At 38.6% G+C, this 22509-nt stretch overlaps 1 protein-coding gene across 1 annotated transcript in view; it reads left to right on the forward strand.

The window, feature by feature from the left end:
* SLC44A5 (solute carrier family 44 member 5) overlaps positions 1-22509 on the forward strand; it is a 72020-nt gene that overhangs the window by 37107 nt on the left and 12404 nt on the right. Inside the window, exons 5-16 of the mRNA XM_040073476.2 lie at positions 2692-2776; positions 5162-5290; positions 6089-6149; positions 7757-7880; positions 8673-8756; positions 11361-11473; positions 11891-12022; positions 15283-15382; positions 18154-18246; positions 19170-19257; positions 20876-21138; positions 22207-22301. Of these exons, the coding sequence (XP_039929410.1) occupies positions 2692-2776; positions 5162-5290; positions 6089-6149; positions 7757-7880; positions 8673-8756; positions 11361-11473; positions 11891-12022; positions 15283-15382; positions 18154-18246; positions 19170-19257; positions 20876-21138; positions 22207-22301 (1367 nt within the window). The remainder of the gene's footprint in view (positions 1-2691; positions 2777-5161; positions 5291-6088; positions 6150-7756; positions 7881-8672; positions 8757-11360; positions 11474-11890; positions 12023-15282; positions 15383-18153; positions 18247-19169; positions 19258-20875; positions 21139-22206; positions 22302-22509) is intronic.

Raw genomic sequence — 22509 nt, forward strand, 5'->3', positions numbered from 1 at the left:
GCCAGGTGTTTCTCTCTGATTCTTACCATCCACTCCCATTCCCTCTTTTCTTTTTGTTTGCTTGAATCTTCCCTTTAGTTATTTCTTACACTGTGGATTTCTGTTTGTATTTGCAAATGACCCTCACTATATAGGATTGCTGGAGAATAATAGAGCTACTGAGACTGCATTTTGGCACTTATTTGGTACAGTGAGGGGATTCTTATAAAAATATAAATCAGAAGACATATAATACAATCTACTGGAAAATCAAGAGTGTTTATGACAGTAGGCTAGGACATCCCTTTGAATGAGTCCCTCTAGTCCCCGGAGTGGGGCTGTGGATCTGCTTGTGAGGCTTTAATCTATACTATTGTTCTTCAGATTCCCTCAAAGTAAGCAGTGTGAAAGACTAACCCAGAACTGTCGTTTTCCAAAGTCCCTAAGGTTTTAGTCTGAGACATTTTTCTTGGAAAATAATCACAGTAATCACAGTCTTCATGCTTTGCATCTTGTCCTTGTAACAAGTATTTTCAACAATCTCACTGAGGAGTAGAAAAGACAAGTTAGAAACAAAACCAACACTCACAGTTTGTGCAAAACCCCATTTGAACTCCAGTGAATGCTGTGCAGTCAAATAAATTCTTCTTGTATCATCCGAAAGTCACTATTAGATCTGTTCATGTCCTCTTGTAATCTGTCCTTTAGTTGTCATGTAATTTCTGAACTTGTTTTGTGTTGTACAGAGCATAATATACTAATGGAATAGAGCTTAGTTTCATTATATAGAATACAGACATAATTCTCAGTGGGTGTTTTCATGTGTTATGTATATGTTCAGACTTTCTTTTCTGCTGACAATACCAGCAAGGGGCTAAGAAGGAAAAATTAATTCATTAATGGTTTCACAGAACATAAATACCACCAAGAAACTATTGAAAAATTATGACAATCCAAAATTGTATTTTACTGACTTAAAGAAATAGCAGCTAATGGTGGTGAATTAGTTTTGCCAGGATGCATCTTTTCTTAAACAGTACATAGCAGAATATACCTCTGTGGAAACAAGTTAATCTTGTAAAATGTCAAAAAGTTGAGTTAATCCCAGTCTTAAATGGAGCTTAACAGTGAAGTGGTGCTATATAATGGCTTTGAAGACATAGCCCTATTCAACAATTGGTGGGAGTCACATGCTGGTTGCAGAGTAGAGGATATGTCCCGGACTGGGGGGATACAATAAGCTGTAGGAGCAGGACTGATGTTGAAGCAGGACTGATAGAAGAGGGGAAGCCTTGTTAGCCCAAGCATGCTTCATTGTTATTACTGCCATCCTGCTCACAAGACAGAGCTCCCACTGAGCTCCATTGCCATGGTGATGGACATGCTCAAACGCTGCTTTGTGGGATCTCTTGCACATCACAGAAGCGTGGACTAGCCTGAGTTGGAAGGGACCTTAAAGCTCATCTCATTCCAACCCTCATTCCAACCCTCACCCTCATTCCAACCCTCATTCCATGGCCAGGAACAACTTCCGCTAGACCAGGTTGCCCTGTTCAACCTGTTCTTGGACACTTTCAGGGATGGGGCAGCCACAGCTGCTCTGGGCAACCTATGCCAGGGCCTCTCCACCCTCACAGCCGAACATTCACACTTAAACCTACTCTCAGTCAGTGGGAAGCCATTCCATGTTGTCCTATCAGTCCAGGCTCTTGTAAATAGCATATTTTCATATTTTCATGGCATAATCTCCATATTTTTTGTAGGCTCCCTTCAAAAGCCACAGTTAGACCACCTCCTGAAGTCATATCTTCTCCAGGATGAACAATCCCAATTCTCTCAGCCTTTCTTCGTGGGAGAGGTTCTCCATCTCTCTGATTTACTTGGTGGCCCTTCATGGTCTATAGGGGAGCATATGCATCACTTCTTACAGGGACTCTGCATAACCCTGACTAGCTGGCTTTGAAGTCTTGTTCAAAAAGGGCAAGTCTATTGCCATATTATCTTCACTAGAGCTATCTGATAATTTTCTGACATAGCAAAGACTAACAGCACATTTTGCTGTCTTCAAAACACAAGTCTTTAAATCAAGAGATCTTGGTGTCCTCTGATTCCAGCTAATCCAGACTTAATGACAGCTACCACAAGGCTCCAAGTTCCAGTAGATGTGAAATATGTGGGACTGACAGACTGACCCTTATTTATATCAAGAGGGATCTTGTCAGTGTTATTAGTAGATGCTATTATATTCTGTTTTCTGGATAGCTGCTTTTGGTTTCCAGCCATAAAAAGCTTCTGATTGATTTTGGTGCCACCTTCTGATCATCAAAAATTAGGCAGCTTTTACAGTGAAGCATTTGCTGATGGTGAGTTTGCATGCATACACGGGATGTTGGTGGCATAGAGACTATAGTGTTTTTGCAAACCTCACCCTCTTGAGGTAGAGCTGCAGATCCATGGAGTATTTCAGCTTAAAATCTTGCTGCAGAGAAAAGCTTGTAAAAATTAGCCTTCTTCAGAGCAAATACTTCTGGTTTCATAGATGTCTTGATGTGAAACATTCAGTGTCAGCTTGGGATTTTTTTTTGTTTTTGTCTTGTGTTTGCAATATGAATGTTCACAGTAATTGAATTTAAAGATTAATATATTTTGGAACGGTAGGATGTATAAGCACCTATATGTATGATGATAATTACCTTATATCCATTTCCATAGGAACAAGACCATTTTGTTTTACTTCAACATTCTGAAATGTGCCAGCCCCTTAGTGTTAATAAACCTACAGTGCCCTACAACACAGGTGAGTGAAAATGTAGAGATAAAATGTTTTCCCTGTATCTTAGTCATGATACTTAAAATTGTGACACATATTGTTTGGATTAAAGAATTGTTGTTCGTGTCCTTCAAAATATAACATGATTGTTTTATAAATGACTTGTAGCACACATTCTCTGTAGCATGTGATGGTCAGAAAAATGAGATGGAAGTGGACAGGGTTGTGCATTTTGGCTAAGAGTAGACAAAAAAAGTCTGCTGACTTGAATACAGCAATTTATTACTTATGAATTCATCACAGGCAACTATCCAGTAGTATTCAGCGCATGCAGAAAATATTGATTTATACTTAAGTTTTTCAATGCTAGTCATGTTCAAGAAACTGTGCATATCACCAATGACAGGAATATCTGAGTGTGGATAGAGCCTGTGGCTCTTTAAAAAGCTAAGATTTTGAAAGCTTGTTCTTGCCTTACGCCACAATTTGCACTCTCTTGTGCTGTGACTCCTCATGAAGCTGTGAAATAAACTTAGTCACTTCATTTGTTTGGGTTAAGATTAACCTCCTGATCTTTCTTACAAGACCAATTTCCTGACCATAAAACATGGAAATATCCAAAAAGAAAGAGCAAGAATTCTCTTAGCACTGGCTAGTTGCTGTCAGAATGAAAACTTGGTCCATCAGCTGCAGATTTGCTTCAAGAATCCCCATCTGTCCACATGCAGACACTGACACTGTTACCCTACAGTCTTTAGACTCTTTTACTAGAACAGATCATTCAGAAATATGAGGTCATTTTGTGGGATTTGACTGGTGCTGTTGGCAATGGCCATGAATCAAATAGAGTAAAATACTTGTTGAAGGAGTGGTTTTAGGAACAGAGTAATTATTTTGTTCATTTTCAAATATGCAACAACTTCAAAACTAAAATGGTGGTTTTGAATGCTGTTTCTTACTGCAGATGGTTAAATTACTGGTCATTTTGGAAAATGCTGAGGAAATTTTTTTTTGATCACTCCTCTTCAGAACTGCAAACAGGGTCCTTCATTCCTGACCTACACATATAAATAACAGAAGAAAAAACCTCCAAGAATTAGCATGAGAAGAGCTTCAGTTCTTGAATAAGACTGGATTTGAAAACTATTATTACAGTCCATTGGATCCATAGACAGCGCATTTCACTGCCTGTTTTGTAGATGGCAAACAGTTTATAGGAAAGTGTGTACTTGTTAGTCACCTGTTGCCTCAGCAAGGACAAAATTCTTCTTTGTTCCTTAGCCTGTGGGTAGTCCGTAGGACTGAAACACTCGTCTAGAAAGGCCATCTTGCAGCATCTGCCATGTTCTAAGGATTAGTACAAGACCTTTTCCCAAAACTCTTTTAGTTGAATTACTTACGATGGAATGCCCTTGACATGAATGACGGTTTTTGTGCGTGACATCTCTCTGGTACTTGGACAGTAGAGCTTTGCAAAGGGTGTTTGGATAGCACAGCTTTGGAAACAAACTGCCTTCTAGGAAAGGCTGAAACTTGCTGTAAAGGTGGAATTCAAACCACCTCACAGTCTTAACGCTGAGTCAGAATGTCTGTCCACTTGTGTGATGCCAGGGACCAACAGAACCTTCAGGGTCTGTTTATGGGGGCAGCCACTTCTCCATATCCTAAATCTAAATCACAACTTCTCAGTGGATGCATTCAATAAACCCCAGCCCTCACCTGATTTCTCACATAAATCCAGCTTATAATGGCTGTACCTTGAGTCATGTGAACTTCATACTTGACATGTGCATCCCCTGGCTTTGTAGGTAGGGGAGATCCATTCTTAGTCCACAGTTAAAATTCACTTTTGAGTGATTTACACCTAACTTGACAATATTTGTAGAGATGTAATTGACTGAAGGGATTGTGTTAAAAGGGTGGAACAACATTATCTGAGAGTTTTGATTTTAGTGAGACTTTCTTTAAATAAAGTTCTCCTTATACATGCAGTAGAAAGAAATTGCATTTATCCTGTGAAAGTAGCTGTCACACCACTTTGCTCATATATACTGCTGCTGACAGATATAGAGGAGGACTTGACAGGTTTTTTCTTGCTGTCCAAAAAAATAAATAATACTCTTTTCAACAGACTGAAAGCTCTTTTTACCTATCAGAATGTGTAGAACCTGAGAAGATACAGAGGGGCCTGATATGTCACATATGAGGAGAGCAAACTTTGAAAGTGTTTTCTATCAAAGAATTCTAGAAGTATTCATTTAGGGAATCAAAAGGACAACATATCCTTTCTAAATCCTGCAATAAACATTACTGAAGGCAGTGACATTTTCCTTGCTTTTTCATTACACCAGCTTTCCTTACCCTTCTCTACCCAGAGTGTATCTTTGCTTACTTTTTTTTCTTTTCTTGCAGCTTTGTGTCTCAAAGTGCCCAGACAGGTTTGCAACCTACATTGATGTTCAGGCTTCCTACAGATATAGACCAGATCAGTGGAATTACTTCAGGCAGTTCTGCAAACCTGGTTTTAACAATCCTCGCAAGGTGTGTATGTATCTGTAGATGATAAAGCACATTTTTTCTTCAAGCAGTGTGTAATATGCATGATTTTACTGAGCTGCATCAAAGATTTGAATTATTCTGATTTCAGCATATAAGGAGATGTCCCATTTATGTGATTTGACAGTTGTTTAATCCAGGCTGAAGGACTTGAATGGGCAGTAAATCCCCCACTTTCAAATTATTGCAGTTTGCTTAAAAGACTACCTACAGCTACTCATGTAGTTGCAGTGCTGTGGCAAGCAGTATCCTTTAGTACTTAGTTAGGTACCCCAGAGCAGTAGAACGGAGTGTCTCAAACCAATTCTTAAGGCTCCAAAGTAATCTGTAGCTACTTGGAAAGTAGCTAAGAAAATTATCTATCCTTCATGTAACTGATTTTGCACTCAAATGTACTGCATTACTTTTCCCATCATTAAAACATCTTGCAATTCAGCTATATTAATTGGGTTAAATTCTTACTTTTCTTTAAGAGAAAAGGTGAAGGGTAGGCAAGGAACAATTATCCAGTCAGTTCTGGCTTAGATGCTGATCCAAAGGTCTTTTCTTTTACGTCACTAGAAAAGAAAAGAAAAGAAAAGAAAAAAAAAGAAAAGGATAGTCTTTTTCCAGGTCACAATTTGGATTCTCACTTAGATACATTTGTATCTTGCAGCTCCACCAGTGAAATTTGGGGAGGAGGCTGCAAAGCCCAGTTTGGGGCTTTCCCGCAGACTGGGTGAGAAACAAACAGCTCTAGTTATATTGCTATGTATTCAGTGTTACTATTTTTCCCTTTTTTAGTCTGTTGCTCAAGTCCTACGTGATGAAGATTGTCCTTCGATGATCATTCCAAGCAGGCCTTGTGAGTGGTTCTACTTCTTATACACATCTTAGCAGATTGTAAGCATTCATATTAAAGCAGAACTCCAGTCTAAAATGTGTTTTGTGGCAACATCACTTGGAGCAGTCTGTTACCTGACATTGACATCCATTCAGTACAAATCAATTCAATTTGAAAATATAAATATTTATTAGTATTTTTTCTAACAGTCATCTGGGAACATTCAGCATGTGATCAGGTCAAGCTGAGCTCTTTCTTCCTCTTATATCACCACTGATAGCAAAAGCCCTTCAGCTCAAATGGTGCCTTACAAAACAAGAGCAAGCAACGCCATTGGCATAAAGAAAATGCTATGAATGTTGGAAGGATCATAGGGCCATCTGTTGAAGTTCAGATAATACTTCGGCCCAGTTACAATGCAGCTCTCTTTTGAGTGCAATGCTGGCTACGCAGGGCAGACAGAGGAATTAAAGGGCAAAAGATGTCACTATGGTCAGCAAGTGTTTCTGAATAGATAACCACTGATCTCAGAGCTCATCTCAGCTGCACAACTGTACTACTGACCCAGAATCTTATGTAAATAAGAAATTGTTTATTGTTTATTTTTGCCATACTTTAAAGTAGGGAACAGATCATAAAGAGGAGAAAATATGGATTAAATTTTTAAAATGTAGTATGAATTTGTATGAAAACTGAAGTACTGACCCAAAAAACATAAAATAATTTGCAAAGAAGCTCTTATATTCTTTTAGATTACATCAAGGGGTAAAGATTACAGGGGGAGGAAAAGATATGATAAGATAGGTTACTAAATCATTTAGTCAGAATAATTGCTGGGAGAGATACATCAGACTGAATATTGAGCCCTGGTATCAGTATTTGTTGTAATCTGGTAAGGAAAGCACTGAATGGTTATGTGAAGTACAGCTCTGAAGGAGAATTCACCTCCTCTTCTCCTTGAAATGAAACTAAGGACGTTTTGCAGTAAAGAACAGGGCAGTGTAAATGATTATGCAAACATCTCTCCTCTTCTCGCTTTTTAATAATCTCTGCTTCCCTCTCTCTAACCAGTTGTTTTTGGTTTTTTTTCCTTGCTTCATTTCCAAGAATATCTAGTGATAGTGACTGTTACTGAAGCTCATCTGGCATACAAGGAAACTGACACTTGCTTTTATATATTTTTGGGGGGCTAATATGATTCACGACCAGTCAAGCTGAATCTGTCCCTGGGGGCTGGTCTGAGTATTACCATAAAATGGCATACTTGAGAAGCCGCATTTTTTATAAGCTGCCCAGATACCGACAGAGAGTAAGTTCCACATTTGTTAAAAATTCTACATATAGTACTGTTGTTACTTGGTAGGACCTAGAATCTCCAGTTGAAATCTGTGATCCCACCCTGCCTGAGCTTAGACAAAAAGCTCCAGAGAACAAAAATCATAAACTTGAATGTAATGGCTCTTCCTTAAGATTTGTCAAAGTCAACACGTTGTTAGATAATCAGTTGAGAAACAATTGACTGTGAATCTGAAACTATTTAAATACATTAGAAAACAAAACACACATTGATAAAAGTGGAGCTCGACATGAAATATAATATGCAGATTTTGCTTTGTTTTTTTGAATAGTTCTGAAGAGATGCTTCCCAGACTTCTCCACGAAGAATGGTGTGTTGACCGTGGCAAATCAGACTACATTCAAAGATGGAAGAGGGAAAACAAGAAATGTAACTGATCTTAGGGAAGCTGCAAAGTAAGTTTTATCCTTCTTCAGTGTTTGTTGGATTCTGAGATTGTGCAATAATTTAGTAATGGAAAAGAAATCAGAATCTGTTGTAGCAAATGACTGAGGATACCCAAGCAAGACTTGGTAGTAAATGGTCTCCCTGTGCCTGAACACTTCCAAAGTTCCATTAAGGAAATCCAGCACTGTGGTGTGCAGAAAGGAGCAAAAAGTGCAAAAAGTTTTAGTCTGATGGTCTCAGTCGTTTGTGAAATAATTCTTGTTTTTATTAGCAAAAATAAGTTTTGCAAGGAAAGTTAAATGAGTTCAAAATGCAATCCTCATGCTACAGGACTCAGGCCAGCCAGAAATGGCCTTGGTTATCCTGTTCTGTGATGACCTTTCCACTACCTGGGGCTGGGCTAGTACTTCAGGCATCTCACCCCATTAGAGTGCTCCTTCTTCTGGTAAACAGTAACATATTGGGCTGTTCTTTAGAAAACAATTATATGGCCAAGCATTCTGCCGGATAGAAAAAAGTTCCATGAAGTTGCTTCACTGATTTCTTTTCTGGTTCCATGCTATTAGCAGTTCCAGGGTCACAACCGTTTGTCCCTTGGTACATTGCAGATATTGACAGTATACACTTGTGACATAATAAGCAATTCTGACAATAAAGCCTTTCTAAAGAATTTTTTTTCAGGACTTACAGAGAATCACTGCCGAAGATATTTCAAATTCTTTCACTGATCCTATTTGTTGATTAAATAAATTCTCCTTTTCTACCTGAAGCAACCTTTTCTTTAATTTTTCTTTTCTCAGTGGCATCAATAATGTCCTGGATGCAAGATCAGTTGGAATGAAAATTTTTGAAGACTATGCCATTTCTTGGTATTGGATTTTAATGTAAGTGTGGGGTTTTTTGTATTTTTAGTGTTTCCAAAGTCATTTGGAGTGTGCAGGGAATAAAAAATTAGATCACGTATGTATTTGGTACAAATCTTACTTTAAAATTTAAGGAGAAACTAATCTCCTTTCATCACACATGACAATAAGATTGTTACGGTTCTGTGCGTGAGGTAAGGATAGTACAGCATACATACAGAGAGTGTCAGTTGATCTGGAATATCTTTTTATTGTCCTGCCAGACATAAAATCAGGAGGTGCAGTGTTCTGCTGCAGCACCCGTGTGTGTGACAATTCCAAAATGGAAAAATCTTAAGTGACTTTCAAGCCAGTTACAGTTGCCAAGTGTCAATAGTACATATATAAAACAGATAGTTTCTAAATTTGTGCAAGCAATATGCAGTTAAATCCATTATAATCCCTAAATTCAACATAAATCCATAAATCCCATGCATCAGACAACATCAAGAACAAAAATTATTTAACAGTATTAGCTTTATCTTGCAATTAATATACATTAATCACCAATTAATTAAAATGCAGAACTGAAACAAGAGAAGTAGCTATCTTGCTGAAGCAGATATGTATTTGTGAATTCCTAGCCCATTAATATTGATCTTGATGGACCACTGTGTTGATCTATTTAAACAGGAAGAAAATTTGTCACCAGGTGAGATCCTATAATTGTGCACATGTTAAAGCATACGTTAGTCAATCCTGAATGCAAATCCATGGCGATTAATACATACTTTAGAAAATAATATGGAGATTTAGTCAGTTGAGAAACACGAGTTGTCAGCTTTTAAAGGTGTTCAGTCACTGGAGGAAACACAGCTTTCTCATAGTGTGATAGTCACCCACAATATGAAACCCACAGATATTTGGCAAGCTTGGGTCTCTCTCTCTCTCTCTTACTAAAATCAGGCTTATGGTACAGATTCTTGCAAAGGAGATACCACTGGACAGAGAACTGGCCATTTTTTTTAACAGAAATTCTAAATATTGAAGCAAGTTTCCACATTTCAAATATGGTATTTTTTTTGTAAGGAAGTGTTGCCACTTTGAAGTAATTGGATAGAATTTTCTTCACACTTTTCGCCAAGTGATAGCATAGATGAAATGATTTCTGGACAAATATATTTAAGTGCCACAGTTTGGGTGATGACAGTGAAGGCTTCACAGTGAAGGGAGGCTGAATTAAAATTGAAATATGGAATTGTTGTAGTGTTTTTTAGCATATCCCCAAAGAGCTAATGCTTCACGCCTCAGTTTAAGGGAACTAGTCTGTTGAAGACAGTTGCTACTGTGTACTCAGTTTTGATGTTACTAGGACTCATGTATAGCTAAAGATAACTTTAGATAAATTTACTGCTCTCAAGATGTAGCTCCAAAACAACAGGTTTTCTTTAGGAATACATGCTGAATTTCAGTAAATCATTCAAAAAGGGAAAGTACATCAGGCTAGGAACCTTTAAAGTCCTAAAAAGCATTTAAAGAACTTAAGGCAAGCTCACAAAGGTTTGACTAAATAAGCTGATGTCTTTTTTTATGATCAGGCTGCCCCATTATTTAGCTTTGGTTATTGGCTAAATAAGCTGGGAACATTGAGAAGAAAAGTTACTGAACACAGGCAAGAAGGGGATTTAATTTTTGGGGGGTCTGTACTAATAGAAAATTCTGAGTTGTAACACCTACTAAAAATAATGAAACATTGAATCTTCTTTGAAGCACCTGAGCTGCATATTTGTTTGATGGGATTAATATTAATATTGCTTTCTTCATAATAATTTAGAAAGCCTCATGAAGTAAAAAAGCCTTTTGCAATATTTTTTTCGTTTCTGACTTGCTTTCTAGGAGTGAAATGGAAACAAAATGTTATATTATATTATATTATATTATATTATATTATATTATATTATAGTATGGTATGGTATTATATTTATTATAATCTTATAGTCTTGATGAAGAGAAGGCACTGTAGACATCTTTCCTAGGGTCTTCATAGAAAGGCTCTTTAAAGTTTCTTTCTGTGCATCATAGTGCCCTGATCATTTCTTCTTCTGCTTAATAGAAGTGGTGATGAGTAGAAATTATGTCCTCCTAACCTCCTGATGGTTTTCCTCCTAAATTTAATTTGTTTTTTTTACCTAGGAAGCTCCTAGAATGTTGTTTACTAACATTGTTCTTTGCAAGCAGGGATTTTCTGTGGAGGACATAAACCAGCAACTTCCTCACACATAGGTATTCCTCCAATTTAACTTTCTGTACTATAGATTAGACTGTGGCCTGAAAAAGGCAGTGAGTTTTTCAGCTGGTGTAAGTGACAAAAAAGGCATTATATTAGTCCCATTCAACCAGCCTGAGAACCTAGCGCACATAAACATTTCAGTCTCTGCCCAGTGAGATCATCATATATAAGCTGTTTGTTTGCAATGGCCAATAATAGTCATGAGAATGTATTTCATAACAAATTTTGAAATACATTTTTACAAACCATGCTATTATGTGAGATGAAGTGACCCTCATTTGGAGTAACAAGAATGCAAGAAAGTGAATAGATTCTCACACTCGTTTTCCCTGTGTTTCTGTTTCTTCACTTTCTAGTGGGCTGTTCATTGCAATGATGCTGAGTCTGCTCTTCCTTGTGTTGTTGAGATTCACAGCTGGGGTTCTCTTTTGGATTTTCATCTTTGGTGTGATTGGAATTATAGGTTATGGTAGGTGTCATTTCCTAGCCTCTGTTTTTTTTCTTATTGCTTAAGTCTGAGCCTGGAAAATCAGTAGTTGCTTCAATTAAATAGTACAAATGGGTGAACCAATGCCTAGTTTTAGACACAATTAAGTGAGAAGGACATAAATGGCAGGAAAATGTAGTAAGACTCCAGCTGTGCTGATACTTAGCAGCAGATGTAGTAACCTGCATTACCTATGCACAGTATGGTTAGTCTGTAATCGCTTGTATTGATATTTCTTTCCCATATATGTGATATCATAATTGGCTAGTCTCATAGTGATACATTTTTAGATTTTGCTTACCAGGCTTATACAAAAGCAAAACGTTTGGCTTGTAAGATTTTTTTTTGTCTTTGCACTCTTCAGACACACTCCTATTATATTGATTGTTTTTTTAAAAGGCATCTGGCATTGTTACTGGGAGTATGATCATCTTAAAGGAATACCTGGATCTGACCTCACTGTTTATGATATTGGATTCCAGACAGACTTCAAAGTATACCTGCAACTGAGGCAAACATGGTTAGCATTTAGTAAGTGCCCTTTAAATTTGGTATCTGTTGATGGATATTCAGGAAAATCAATCAGTGTCTTGATACACTTTCTGCCTTGTTAAATCTCCTCCTCTCCAAATGTTGCTCAGAGAATTCCCTTTCTCTATATTGTGTAAAACTGTGCTTTTTTCAAGGAGACTAGTATATTTGTAAGGGGAAATAATGCAATCACACTAGTGATAAGAATGAAAAAAATCTTTTGTTATTAGCATTCTACTTCCTGTAGAATGTTTCCTGTTTGTTCAGTCTTCATCATGGGGAAAGCAGAAGGCAATGAGTTTGTCATAATGAAGTTGCATAAGGAGGGGTATTTTTCTCTCTCAGATTATTTTTTTTCTCCCTCTTTGAGAGCCCTGGAAATGAGATTAATAAGTCACATTAATAACTACACTTCTTTGTGTCTTAGAATCATAAAATATGCCAAGTTGGAAGGGCCCATCAGGATCATCAAGTCCAGCTCCTGGCCCTGCACAGGACAGTCCAACAATCCCACCCTGTGCTCGAGAGTATTGTCCAAATGTTCCTTGACCTCTGGCAGCCTCGGGGCCATGACCACTGCCCTGGGGAGCCTGTTCAGTGCCCAACTCTAGAGGAAGAACCTTTTCCTGATCTCCCACCTAAATCCCCTTGACCCAGCTCCATCTGTTCCCTCGAGTCCTGTCACTGGTCATGAGAATGAAAAGATTCTACTTCCCCTTGTGAGAATGTTGAAGACCACAATAAGGTCTCCTGTCAGTTTACACTTATGTCACTGAATTTTCTTGGAGTCTGATCTAAGACTTTGGAATGAACCATTTTAAACAAAATTCTGCTGGAACAAGACAACTGTGCTGGTTTTGCATGGAAGTGATTTTTCCAAGAAAGTTATAGCAAAACCAGTCAGTGACTAGGCTTGAATATTGACTGTTCTTGTCTTGTGGGAAGTTTCCATGACAGACCAAAAGAGACTTCTCTCTCTAAATGAACTGATGAAGAACTATTTTATAGGTGGTAAACTGATTTAGAGTTCCAGGTTTTGTCTCTATATGTCGTCCATGAGAAGGGAAAGGAAAGTTGTGGAGGAGGAGAAATGTTTTGAAAGTTTTGTTCTGATTCTCAATTTTTTCTCTATCTTGTAGTTCTATTAATAAACCTATCTTTATACCCTTTTAAGTTTTGAGCCCACTTTGCTTTTCTCCTAATCCTATCTCACAGCAGAAAAAGAGTAAATAATTCTGGTGGGCACTCAAACCACTACACATAATTCAGGTAACAGAAACTGGTGATTTTGAAACCACTACATGAATTGGTGTTTCCTGATTTCAACCTGATTTCAACCTGGAACGGTCATAACAACCTACAGCATACATGTTCCTCCCCAAGAAAGGAGGGGCAGAAGAGAGAAGAAATAACTGTCAAATATTACTTGCACTCCTGTTACTGCTCTATTAGAAGATACACAGACTTTTAGTTAATGATGAATGGGTCATAAGCAAAAACACTGCCTCTCCCTATTGGTAGCTAAATTAATAGAACAGTAGCTTACTGCTTAAATCCCTTCTCTTCTTTATGTTGTCATTTACTTCTGTGTTGGATCATTGAGCTTATGAGACATCTTCTATATATGTTGTTGAGGCAGAGCTTTTTAGTATGCTCTCCCTAGAGAATTTTAGGACTTTATTATGCATTCTTTTCTTGTAACTCTTCAAGCTCTTCCCCTGCCTGATTTTTAGCCAGAATATAGTTTATCTAGAGTTTAGTGTCACTTTCACAAGAGTAAATTGAGGTACTCAGGAATTAAAAAAAAAATACAAAAATCACCCAGCAAAGTAAATAGTTATATATCCTTGAAGAAAACATAGAGTCCTAGTCTAGAACTCATCAGGTACTGTCATTGCTTGCCTTTTTCACAATGTTTCGGACAAGTACATTCATCTAACAGAGCCAAATTGGAATGAGACCAACTTTAAAGAAACCTGTTATATATTCCTTCATGGGAAAACGGCATCAAAATGTATTGAACAAAAACTTTGTTCTGATCAAGGTCTATGACTCTGAGCACCACAGCAGTCACTTGCCACTTGCAGTTCTGTTGCCAGGGGTAATATTTGGGATTGCAATTCAACATAATCTGTGACTATTGGGTCTGATATTCTGAGACTATATCTAAGCTGTGGGACCTAAAGCCAAGTCTCATCTTCCTTTGCAAACCTTCGTATAAGTTTTGAGATACTTAAGGGTACTGTCCCTTCTGTCTTCCTCTCCTTCCATGGAACTTCTTGGTTTCAGCTGGAGGACACAAGTCCTGCTGCGTAGAGCAACCTGCCCCTACTGGGCTGGTTTAAGTGTTGTCTTAACGATCTGACGCACCAAAAATAAATGGATATGTCTCAGAGTCAGAGGACATGTGCTTCAGGCATTAAAGACTCCGTCTTCTCTAGGTGAAGTTCACAGAATTTTCTTACTTCCTACTGCAAAAGTAGGTTTTGAACCAACACAAATGGAAGTCAGACAGAAGTAGACTTTACTGAAGTCAGAGTTATGATTCAAATACTGCTTATAACTAAGAGCTCTCAGCTCTCTAATATCAGAGCATGATTCCAGCGACACAACTGGAAGGTGAAAGTAATTTGTCCAGAATGGTCCTATCTTAAGTCTCTTCCTTTTTCTTTAAACAAGCAAACAAACAAACAAACTCAAATGAGGTGAAAGGAGCTCATGCCAGGTTAATAAACAAACCTATGGATTTTAGTATATCTACATTATAGAACAATGTAGATCAGAAAAATGCAATGTCCATGAAAAACTTTACTCTTCCTCTCCTATTTTTAATTATCTAAGTACTGCAAATGGGCAACAGCATAGTATGAACAAATGCTTGTATTATGAGCAAAATTCATGTTTATGGAAAGTAAAATTTGTAAAGGATGAACTGTATCTAAGGCTAGATACTGCAATCACATTGAAGTAATTTTTTATCTTTTTCTGAGAATTATATGTTCCATTTTTCTGTTAAAAATATAAATATCAGGGTCATGCACATTCTAACTAACTCTGCATATAGCATTTTTTTAGAATGGGACTTAGAAGCCTATGAAATGGGATTGAAGTTTGGCAGATGCAGCTGGAGAAAGAACTGCTCAAGCAGAGAATTTTACAGAGTTCATGGACAGTAGTTCAAATTACGAGGAAAAAATTACAGAATAAGCATATTGGTTTGGTTCTTGATAAATCTGATTTCTTTATTTGCTTGTTTACAGTGATAATACTTTGTAGTGTTGAGGTCATAATCATACTGATGCTGATCTTCCTAAGAAATCGGATCCGGATTGCTATTGCACTGTTGAAAGAAGGTAGTAGGTATGTCTGGTTTTAATATATGTTGAATTTTATTCAACGATCTCCAGAGTACACTCTTCTTGAACTCCATCTTGCACCACCACGGGCAGAAAATTGGCGTTTAAAATACAGCTCTGCATTTGTTGAACCAAACAGGTTCAAGAAGGAGTTCAAGGGAGGCATTCAAGGAATGCGTTACCTTTCAATGAAGTCATGCTTAATAGAGCTTTCTCTTTTAAAGTAAGGTATTTCTTATCACTCCACTTCTTGCCTTAAGAGTACATACACTGTTGATGTTACCACATATCCTCAGTGCAAAAGTGTCTCAGCAGAAAAGCCAAGTGTGGTATATTGTTCATAGGAGCCTGGGACCTATAAGTGCCACCTTTGCTCTGTCATTGGATTGTCTCTGGAGTCATACACTAGTGGTAGAGGACTGGTAGTGTTTTGGCTGTGACTTCTGTTTAGGAAAGACTAGGAAATTCTACTGGCTCCAATCAAACTTCTGTGTGGACAGGCATAAATCTGCAGAGAGAAAAGGAGACTTCTGTGACCAGACATTATAAGAGGGTGCAGTCTAAAGTACTTCTTTTTAGCTCTGAGTAAAGAAGAGAGCAGAGGAGGATATGAGAGTTTAGGACCTAAGGGACCTCTTCATTGTGTGTCTCCTGAAATATGCATAGGCTTTGTTCACAGTTGTTCTTGTTTTACACAGTGCAAACACTTAGTGGTGATGTTTTGTTTTGGTTTGTTTGTTTGTTTGTTTGTTCTGGTGATTTGTTATTTTTTGTTTGTTTTGCTGGGTTTTTTTAAATGAGATATTACAAAGGATAAATGTACTCGAAACTGACTGACTTAAAACATCAGGCCCTTGGGTTTCATTGCAAATAGGCTGTGGTCTCATAGGCTCTGAAAGCAAGGCTGTGTTCTCAGAGCACATAGTTTGCTCTGAGTTCATCTATACGGACTTGCTTGTGGTTTTCTGCCATCTCTATTGCCACTGTCATTCCCGGGAATCAGGATTTTGGATTTTTGTCATGGGATTGAGAAATACTGAAGTTCTGCATTTAGCCAGGTGTCTGTTTCCTGCCTTATGCTGTGCAATTACAGCATAGCAATTAATTTAAACACACTAAATTATACTCTTAAATTCCTGTTCATTAAAATCCAGGGACACTTTTAAGATTCTTCAAAATCTTTGTACACAGCTTTGACAAGTGGAAGGACTTTCTAAAGTTCATAAACTTCTTGTTGATTTGTAATAACATTTGGTAGTTTTCCTGTGGCATGGAAAGGTCACTTGAAGGTGAAGTTTTGCTCTCATGCATAATCGATGAGATGAAACACTGTAATTACTGTAAACCTAACAGACGGTGTCCTGTATTTAGGAAGATAAAAAGTAAAGTGCTAATGACTGGAAATCAAATTATGTTTTTCAATACCTTTTAGCTACATTTTCAAAACTATTACAGTTATAGTGCAAATAATTGACTTGAAATCCATAATGAGAAACAACAGTTGTTAATCAGTGTTTTGGAATAATAGGCCGTGGTCTTAATGGTAACTGAGAGAGAGGTCTATCAATAACTGCAGAACACAGGTAATTTGCTGTGATTATTTCTCAGACAGTATAAGGCTGTGTCCTCTAGTATGACTTGTGATGGACTTTTTTGTCTCTGGACTCAAAAATTGATATCTTACTCGTAACCTCTGGATTGCACATGAGAATTTTCTTGCATTTCCCCGAGCATTTACTACTTTACCTTTTGAGTAAATTTTTCTCCTTTTGCATTCTGGAAACTGCATCCTATAAAACAAATAACATCAGAATTGCCCAAAGTCATAGGAGAAATACTGTAGGAAATAATACTAGACAAAAAGACTTGTGATAAAGAGAGTCAACCTGTAAGTTTCGGTGAACAAAACTCATGCTTTTTGAATTGACATCCAGTGAGATACCCAGCTGGAGGTGTTCACTTCTGGGATAGCAGCAGGTTTACCAAGAGAGTTGGTATCAGCTCCCACTTACAGAGAATGAGCCCGTGGCAGGGTAGGAACTAGCATCTGCAGGTTTCTGCTCACTAGTCACATTCTAGCCACGGCAGTTAACAGTAGAATATCAGTCTACATATGCCTTGATATTACAAGAAGCTCTCTAAGCTGTCAACAGGAAAAGGCAATTACTCGTTTTGCCTTCCAGTAGTCATAGGTGAGCACCACTTACCTGCAGCACATGCAAGGAAAGTCACACAGTCACAGGAAAGTGTCAGTCTGTGCTGGCATTGCAAAGACAGGTTGACTGTCTCTGCCTCTGAGTAGCTAGCACTTAACACAGGAAAGTTGCTGGAAACAGAGTCAAATACAAAACAGAACAAGGTCGCTTCAGGTCTGTAAGAGTGAAGGAAGAGCACAGGACGATCAGAGTGGGATAAGGACATAAAGGGTAACGTCTGCAGCAGCTGGCAAGAAGATGTCATGGAAATCAGTTAATGGCCTGGAAAGAGGTGGATCTCTGAAGCGGTTGTGAAGAAGTAGAAAGTAGAAGACAGGCTGGAACATGGCAAATTAATAAAGTTCACTGTAGTACCGTTGATAGAAGTGCAGCGGTAGAAATGACAGTCAAGGTTTGAAAACATAAGAAAAAAATTCCTGCAGTACTCTGAGATCCCAGTACCTAGCTTATGCTATGGGTGTCAACAAGGTTCTCAGAGTAAAATCGCTGGAAGAGGACTGATAGAAAGCTTGTTTCTGGAGTTGTGGAGGGTTATTGATATATTTTGTTTCTTTTACAGGGCAATTGGCTATATAACGTCTACACTGTTCTACCCAATCGTCACCTTCTTACTCATTGCAATTTGTATTTCCTACTGGGCTGTGACAGCTGTGTATCCTTCTGTCTGTGTACCTATCTGGAACAAGTCTTCTGGTCTGCAAGGCTAGATAATCTTCGGCTATTTCACATTAATTAAACCAATATTAAGAGGGCTATTTGGTCACTTAGCACTTACTCTTCTGGTGTGGTCTTCCGCGCAACACATCTATATATGATGTACAAATCAGACAGTGATTTTATTTGAGTTTTAAAAAAAAATGGACTAAAATTCAGACCAAGGCAGGGGGATCATACAAAACCTTGTGTACTGCATAAGGTTGACTCTAGGGTTGAAAATCAGAGCTCTCATCAAGGAGTGAATATGGTCTTTATTGTACTGTGCACTCCATAGGCCTGGTGTTAATGGTTTCTTAGTTAACTGGAGGTGGAGTGGGATCTCTGTGTGTTTTTTTCAGAAAAATATGAGAAAGGAGTGAGAGGATATACAGTGCACTATCTTCTCTGAATTACCTAGCAGCAACCACTGTTTGTTCCTGAACAGCAAGGGTTTGGTAAGGATTAAAAAAGGGGAAAACTGCTATTTAAAAATAATATTATTTCGTATGAAGAGAGGGTCAGTTGTTGCTGTTCAGGGAATGTTAATTCATCCTTATGCTCTGCTTCTGCCAAAATGCAAGAACTACTGCCTCGTCTGCCTTGTCAAAGATAGATGTGGAGGAGAGATGGGGACAATTTTCAAGGTTATCCCCCCTGTCCATTCTGGTCGGGGGTTATTACAGCTCCAGGTATGAGTTTGCCTTAGTTCTCCCAGTAATGAGAATACTTGGTCTTATCAACCCTTCAGATATATGTTTGCAGAGCAGGAGCAGCTTTTCTGTTATCTACACAAGTTCTTTAGAACCCTTACTCACTGCAGAACCCTAAGTTGCTCAAAAGCCACTGTTCTGTTATTCCTCCTTAAAATATTTTGTTCAGTTTTCTGGCCACATCAGGGGAACCTGTGTATAAAGTAATGGCTAATCAAGCACTGTGCAAGTATGCAAACCTAACATGTGACCCGGAGGTAAGTGTAACAAATATTTACCTATACTGAGAGCATGTTAAATCTTAAAATATTACCTAATGTTCAGGTAACACGTTTTTGTTTTACAGACATAAACTAGTTGTTCTGCTAAACTATCCTGTAAATGTTAACACTCTAATTTACAGGGTGAGAAAGGAAGAGACAAATAAAATTTTATTGCAAAGATGTTCTTGAATTTGTGAGGAGTCTGTTTTTTGGTCTTCCAAAGGCAGTGGTAAACTTTGAAAGCTGCGCCTCAAACTTGCTCACGGACTAGCCATGATTTGAAGCAGAAGCTTAGCTTCTTCTGGTGCAGTAATTAACTTTATGAAGCTCCAGAAATTTTTGTCTTTTTTTTTTTTTTTTTTTTTTTTTTTTTTTTATATATATTTTGCCTTCAGTCAAATGTATTTACTTGTCTCTGGGTTTAAGGGTTCTTTAAAAACTAGAAATATTTATCAATTGTTATGCACCAGAGGAAGAATAACCCTATGCACCAGCACAGGCTGCAGGTGACCTCCTGGAGGACAGTTCTGAGGAGAAGGACCTGGGCATCCTGGTAGACAACAGCTTTCTCTGAGCCAGCAGTTTGTGCTGGGGGCAAAGAGGTGCTTCAGGAAGAGCATTTCCAGCAGGTCAGGGAGGTGATCCTGCCCCTCTGCTCAGCCCTGTGAGGCACATCTGGAGTGCTGTGTCCCACTCTGGGCTCATCAGGACAAGAGGAACATGGAGCTCCTGGAGCAGGGCCAGCAGAGGCTGCAGAGCTGAGGAAGAGCCTGGAGCATCTCCATGCCCAGGAAAGGCTGAGGCAGCTGGGGCTGTTCAGCCTAGAGAAGAGCCCCAGCTGAGAGGGGCTCTCAGCCCTGGGTGTTCCTGTGTGCAGGAAGGGGGCAGAACATGGGCTAGGCTCTGCTCCAGGGGCCCAGCAATGGGACAAGAGGCAATGAGCAGAAAGTGATGCATTAAATTTCACTGTATTGCAATGGTGATGCACACTGTGCTGATGTCTGAACACTACAAAAGAAAGGAATTAGAATTGATCTGGTTTAGTTTCATGTCCAAAACAAGCAAATACATTAAATGAACACTAGAAATAGGGAAAAGTAATTCAATATAAGGATTACTCCTTTTTTTAGTAGTCTGAAACAAGCTAAGTTGTGACCACATCCACAGTTTGTATTAAATGGTATAGCTCAGTTTTTCATTTCAACCATGATGATTTAGCTGAACATCTGATTTGGCCTCTAGTTTTCAAGTTTTTGGGTTTTTTTTTTTTTTTTTCCTTCTTTTAATTGAGCAGATTTTCTTTAGCAAAGCATTTATGTATCTTACAAGTAGATTCCTGAAATTCAAGTTCCACTTATTCAAGTTTCAGGGATGTGGTAAACAGCCTTGTTTGCCTATATGAAGTTTAAAGTTAAGCCTTTGCATAAGACTGCGTAAGTTCTTAATACGAATCCTTAAATATGTAAACAGGTTACATTGAGTTGCAGTTTTGAATGAGCTAGTGAAACATCAAGCAGAGTTACATTATTTGTATTAACCTGCTAAACTTCAGAGGCTATGCACATAGAATTCATTGGTTATGATTGTGTTGTTTATTTTTCTTTCTATTTAGACTTTTAACACAACCAATGTGACTAAATTGTGCCCAGGTGCTCAGTGTACTTTTGCTTTCTATGGAGGAGAAAGCCTGTACCATAAGTACATCTTCATCTTCCAGTTAGCCAATGCCTTTGTCTTTCTCTGGCTGGTGAACTTTGCAATTGCACTGGGTCAGTGTACCCTTGCTGGTGCCTTTGCCTCTTATTACTGGGCCTATCGGAAACCAGCTGATATTCCACTGTGGCCACTCTTCTCTTCATTTGGACGAGCAATACGGTAAGACTTTGGAGCTGGAAGTGAGCCTTGCCATATATCTGACAAGTGCTCTTTTTACATCTAGGGAAGCCAGTCCTAGAATACCATAAGAAAATTATTAGTCAGCATTATGGTTTCATCTTGGTGGCAGTCAAGCCCCCCATAGCTGCCTGCTTGCTCCCCAACAGTGGGATGGAGGAGAGAATCTGAAGGGTGAAAATGCAAAATCACGTCGGCTGAGTTGAAGACAGTTTAATAGGTGAAAGCAAGCTGCGTGCACAAGCAAAGCAGAGTAAGGAATTCATTCCCCATTTCCTGCAGACAGGCACATGTTCAGCCATCCCCAGTACAGCTTCTCCATGTATAGCAGTATCTTGGAAAGACAGACTCCTTAACTCCAAATGCTCCCCTCTTACCCCTCCTTCCACCAGCTGTTACTGCTAAGCATGACACAGTATGGTGTGAGGTATCCCTCGGGTCATTTGGCATCAGCTGTCCTGGCCATGTCCCCTCCTAGCTCCTCATGTACCCCCAGCCTGCTTACCAGTGGGGCAGGGTGAGGAGCAGAGCAGTCCTTGGTGCTGTGCAAGTGCTTTCAACAGTGGCTAAAGCATGGGTGTATTATCATAACTGTCCTGGTCAAAAATCCAAAGCACATCACAAACTACTATGAAAAACACTAACTCTAGTCCACTCAACCAGCACAATTGGGAAGATGTAGTTATTAGAGGAAGGCTGAATCCTAAAGCCCTACAGCACCAAGGCTACTGCAGGTCCCTGCCCCTAGTTCCAACCAACTGTAATCCTAAGCAGGTACTCCCAGTAGGCACACACACAAAATATGTGTATACACATGTGTACACAGATTGAGAGACAGACACAGCACTCACACACACCAATAGCACCAATGGCTTCATCCTGTTCTCTGTGGTAGATTGGGATGAAGGCCCATTAATTTTATGTATTTCTCACCAATGGACCTTCCTTCCTTCACTTCTGATTTTATTTGTATAAAAATACACATATGCATGCATATATCCATGTACATAGGCACATGTGTGACATAACAGTCAAATATTCTGTTTTCAGATATCATACAGGTTCGCTGGCATTTGGAGCCTTAATTCTTGCAATTGTCCAGCTTATTAGAGTAATACTGGAGTACCTGGATCACAAACTGAAAGGTGAGATTTATGAATCTGCCCTAAATTGTTAAGACCTTCATTGCTAAATTACTTCCTCGCTTTCCTTTTTAATCAAGGAAAAGAGACTTAATTCCACAATATCCATCGTAGTTTCTTTTGAAGCCAGTAAATTTGTGTTCATTTACTCAAACTAAATCTATGTTCTTGGGAACCTAATGCGAAGTTCAGATGGGATATGAGTCTGAAC

The sequence above is a fragment of the Hirundo rustica genome, chromosome 9 (genome assembly GCF_015227805.2).
Source record: "Hirundo rustica isolate bHirRus1 chromosome 9, bHirRus1.pri.v3, whole genome shotgun sequence".
Classification (NCBI taxonomy): domain Eukaryota; kingdom Metazoa; phylum Chordata; class Aves; order Passeriformes; family Hirundinidae; genus Hirundo; species Hirundo rustica.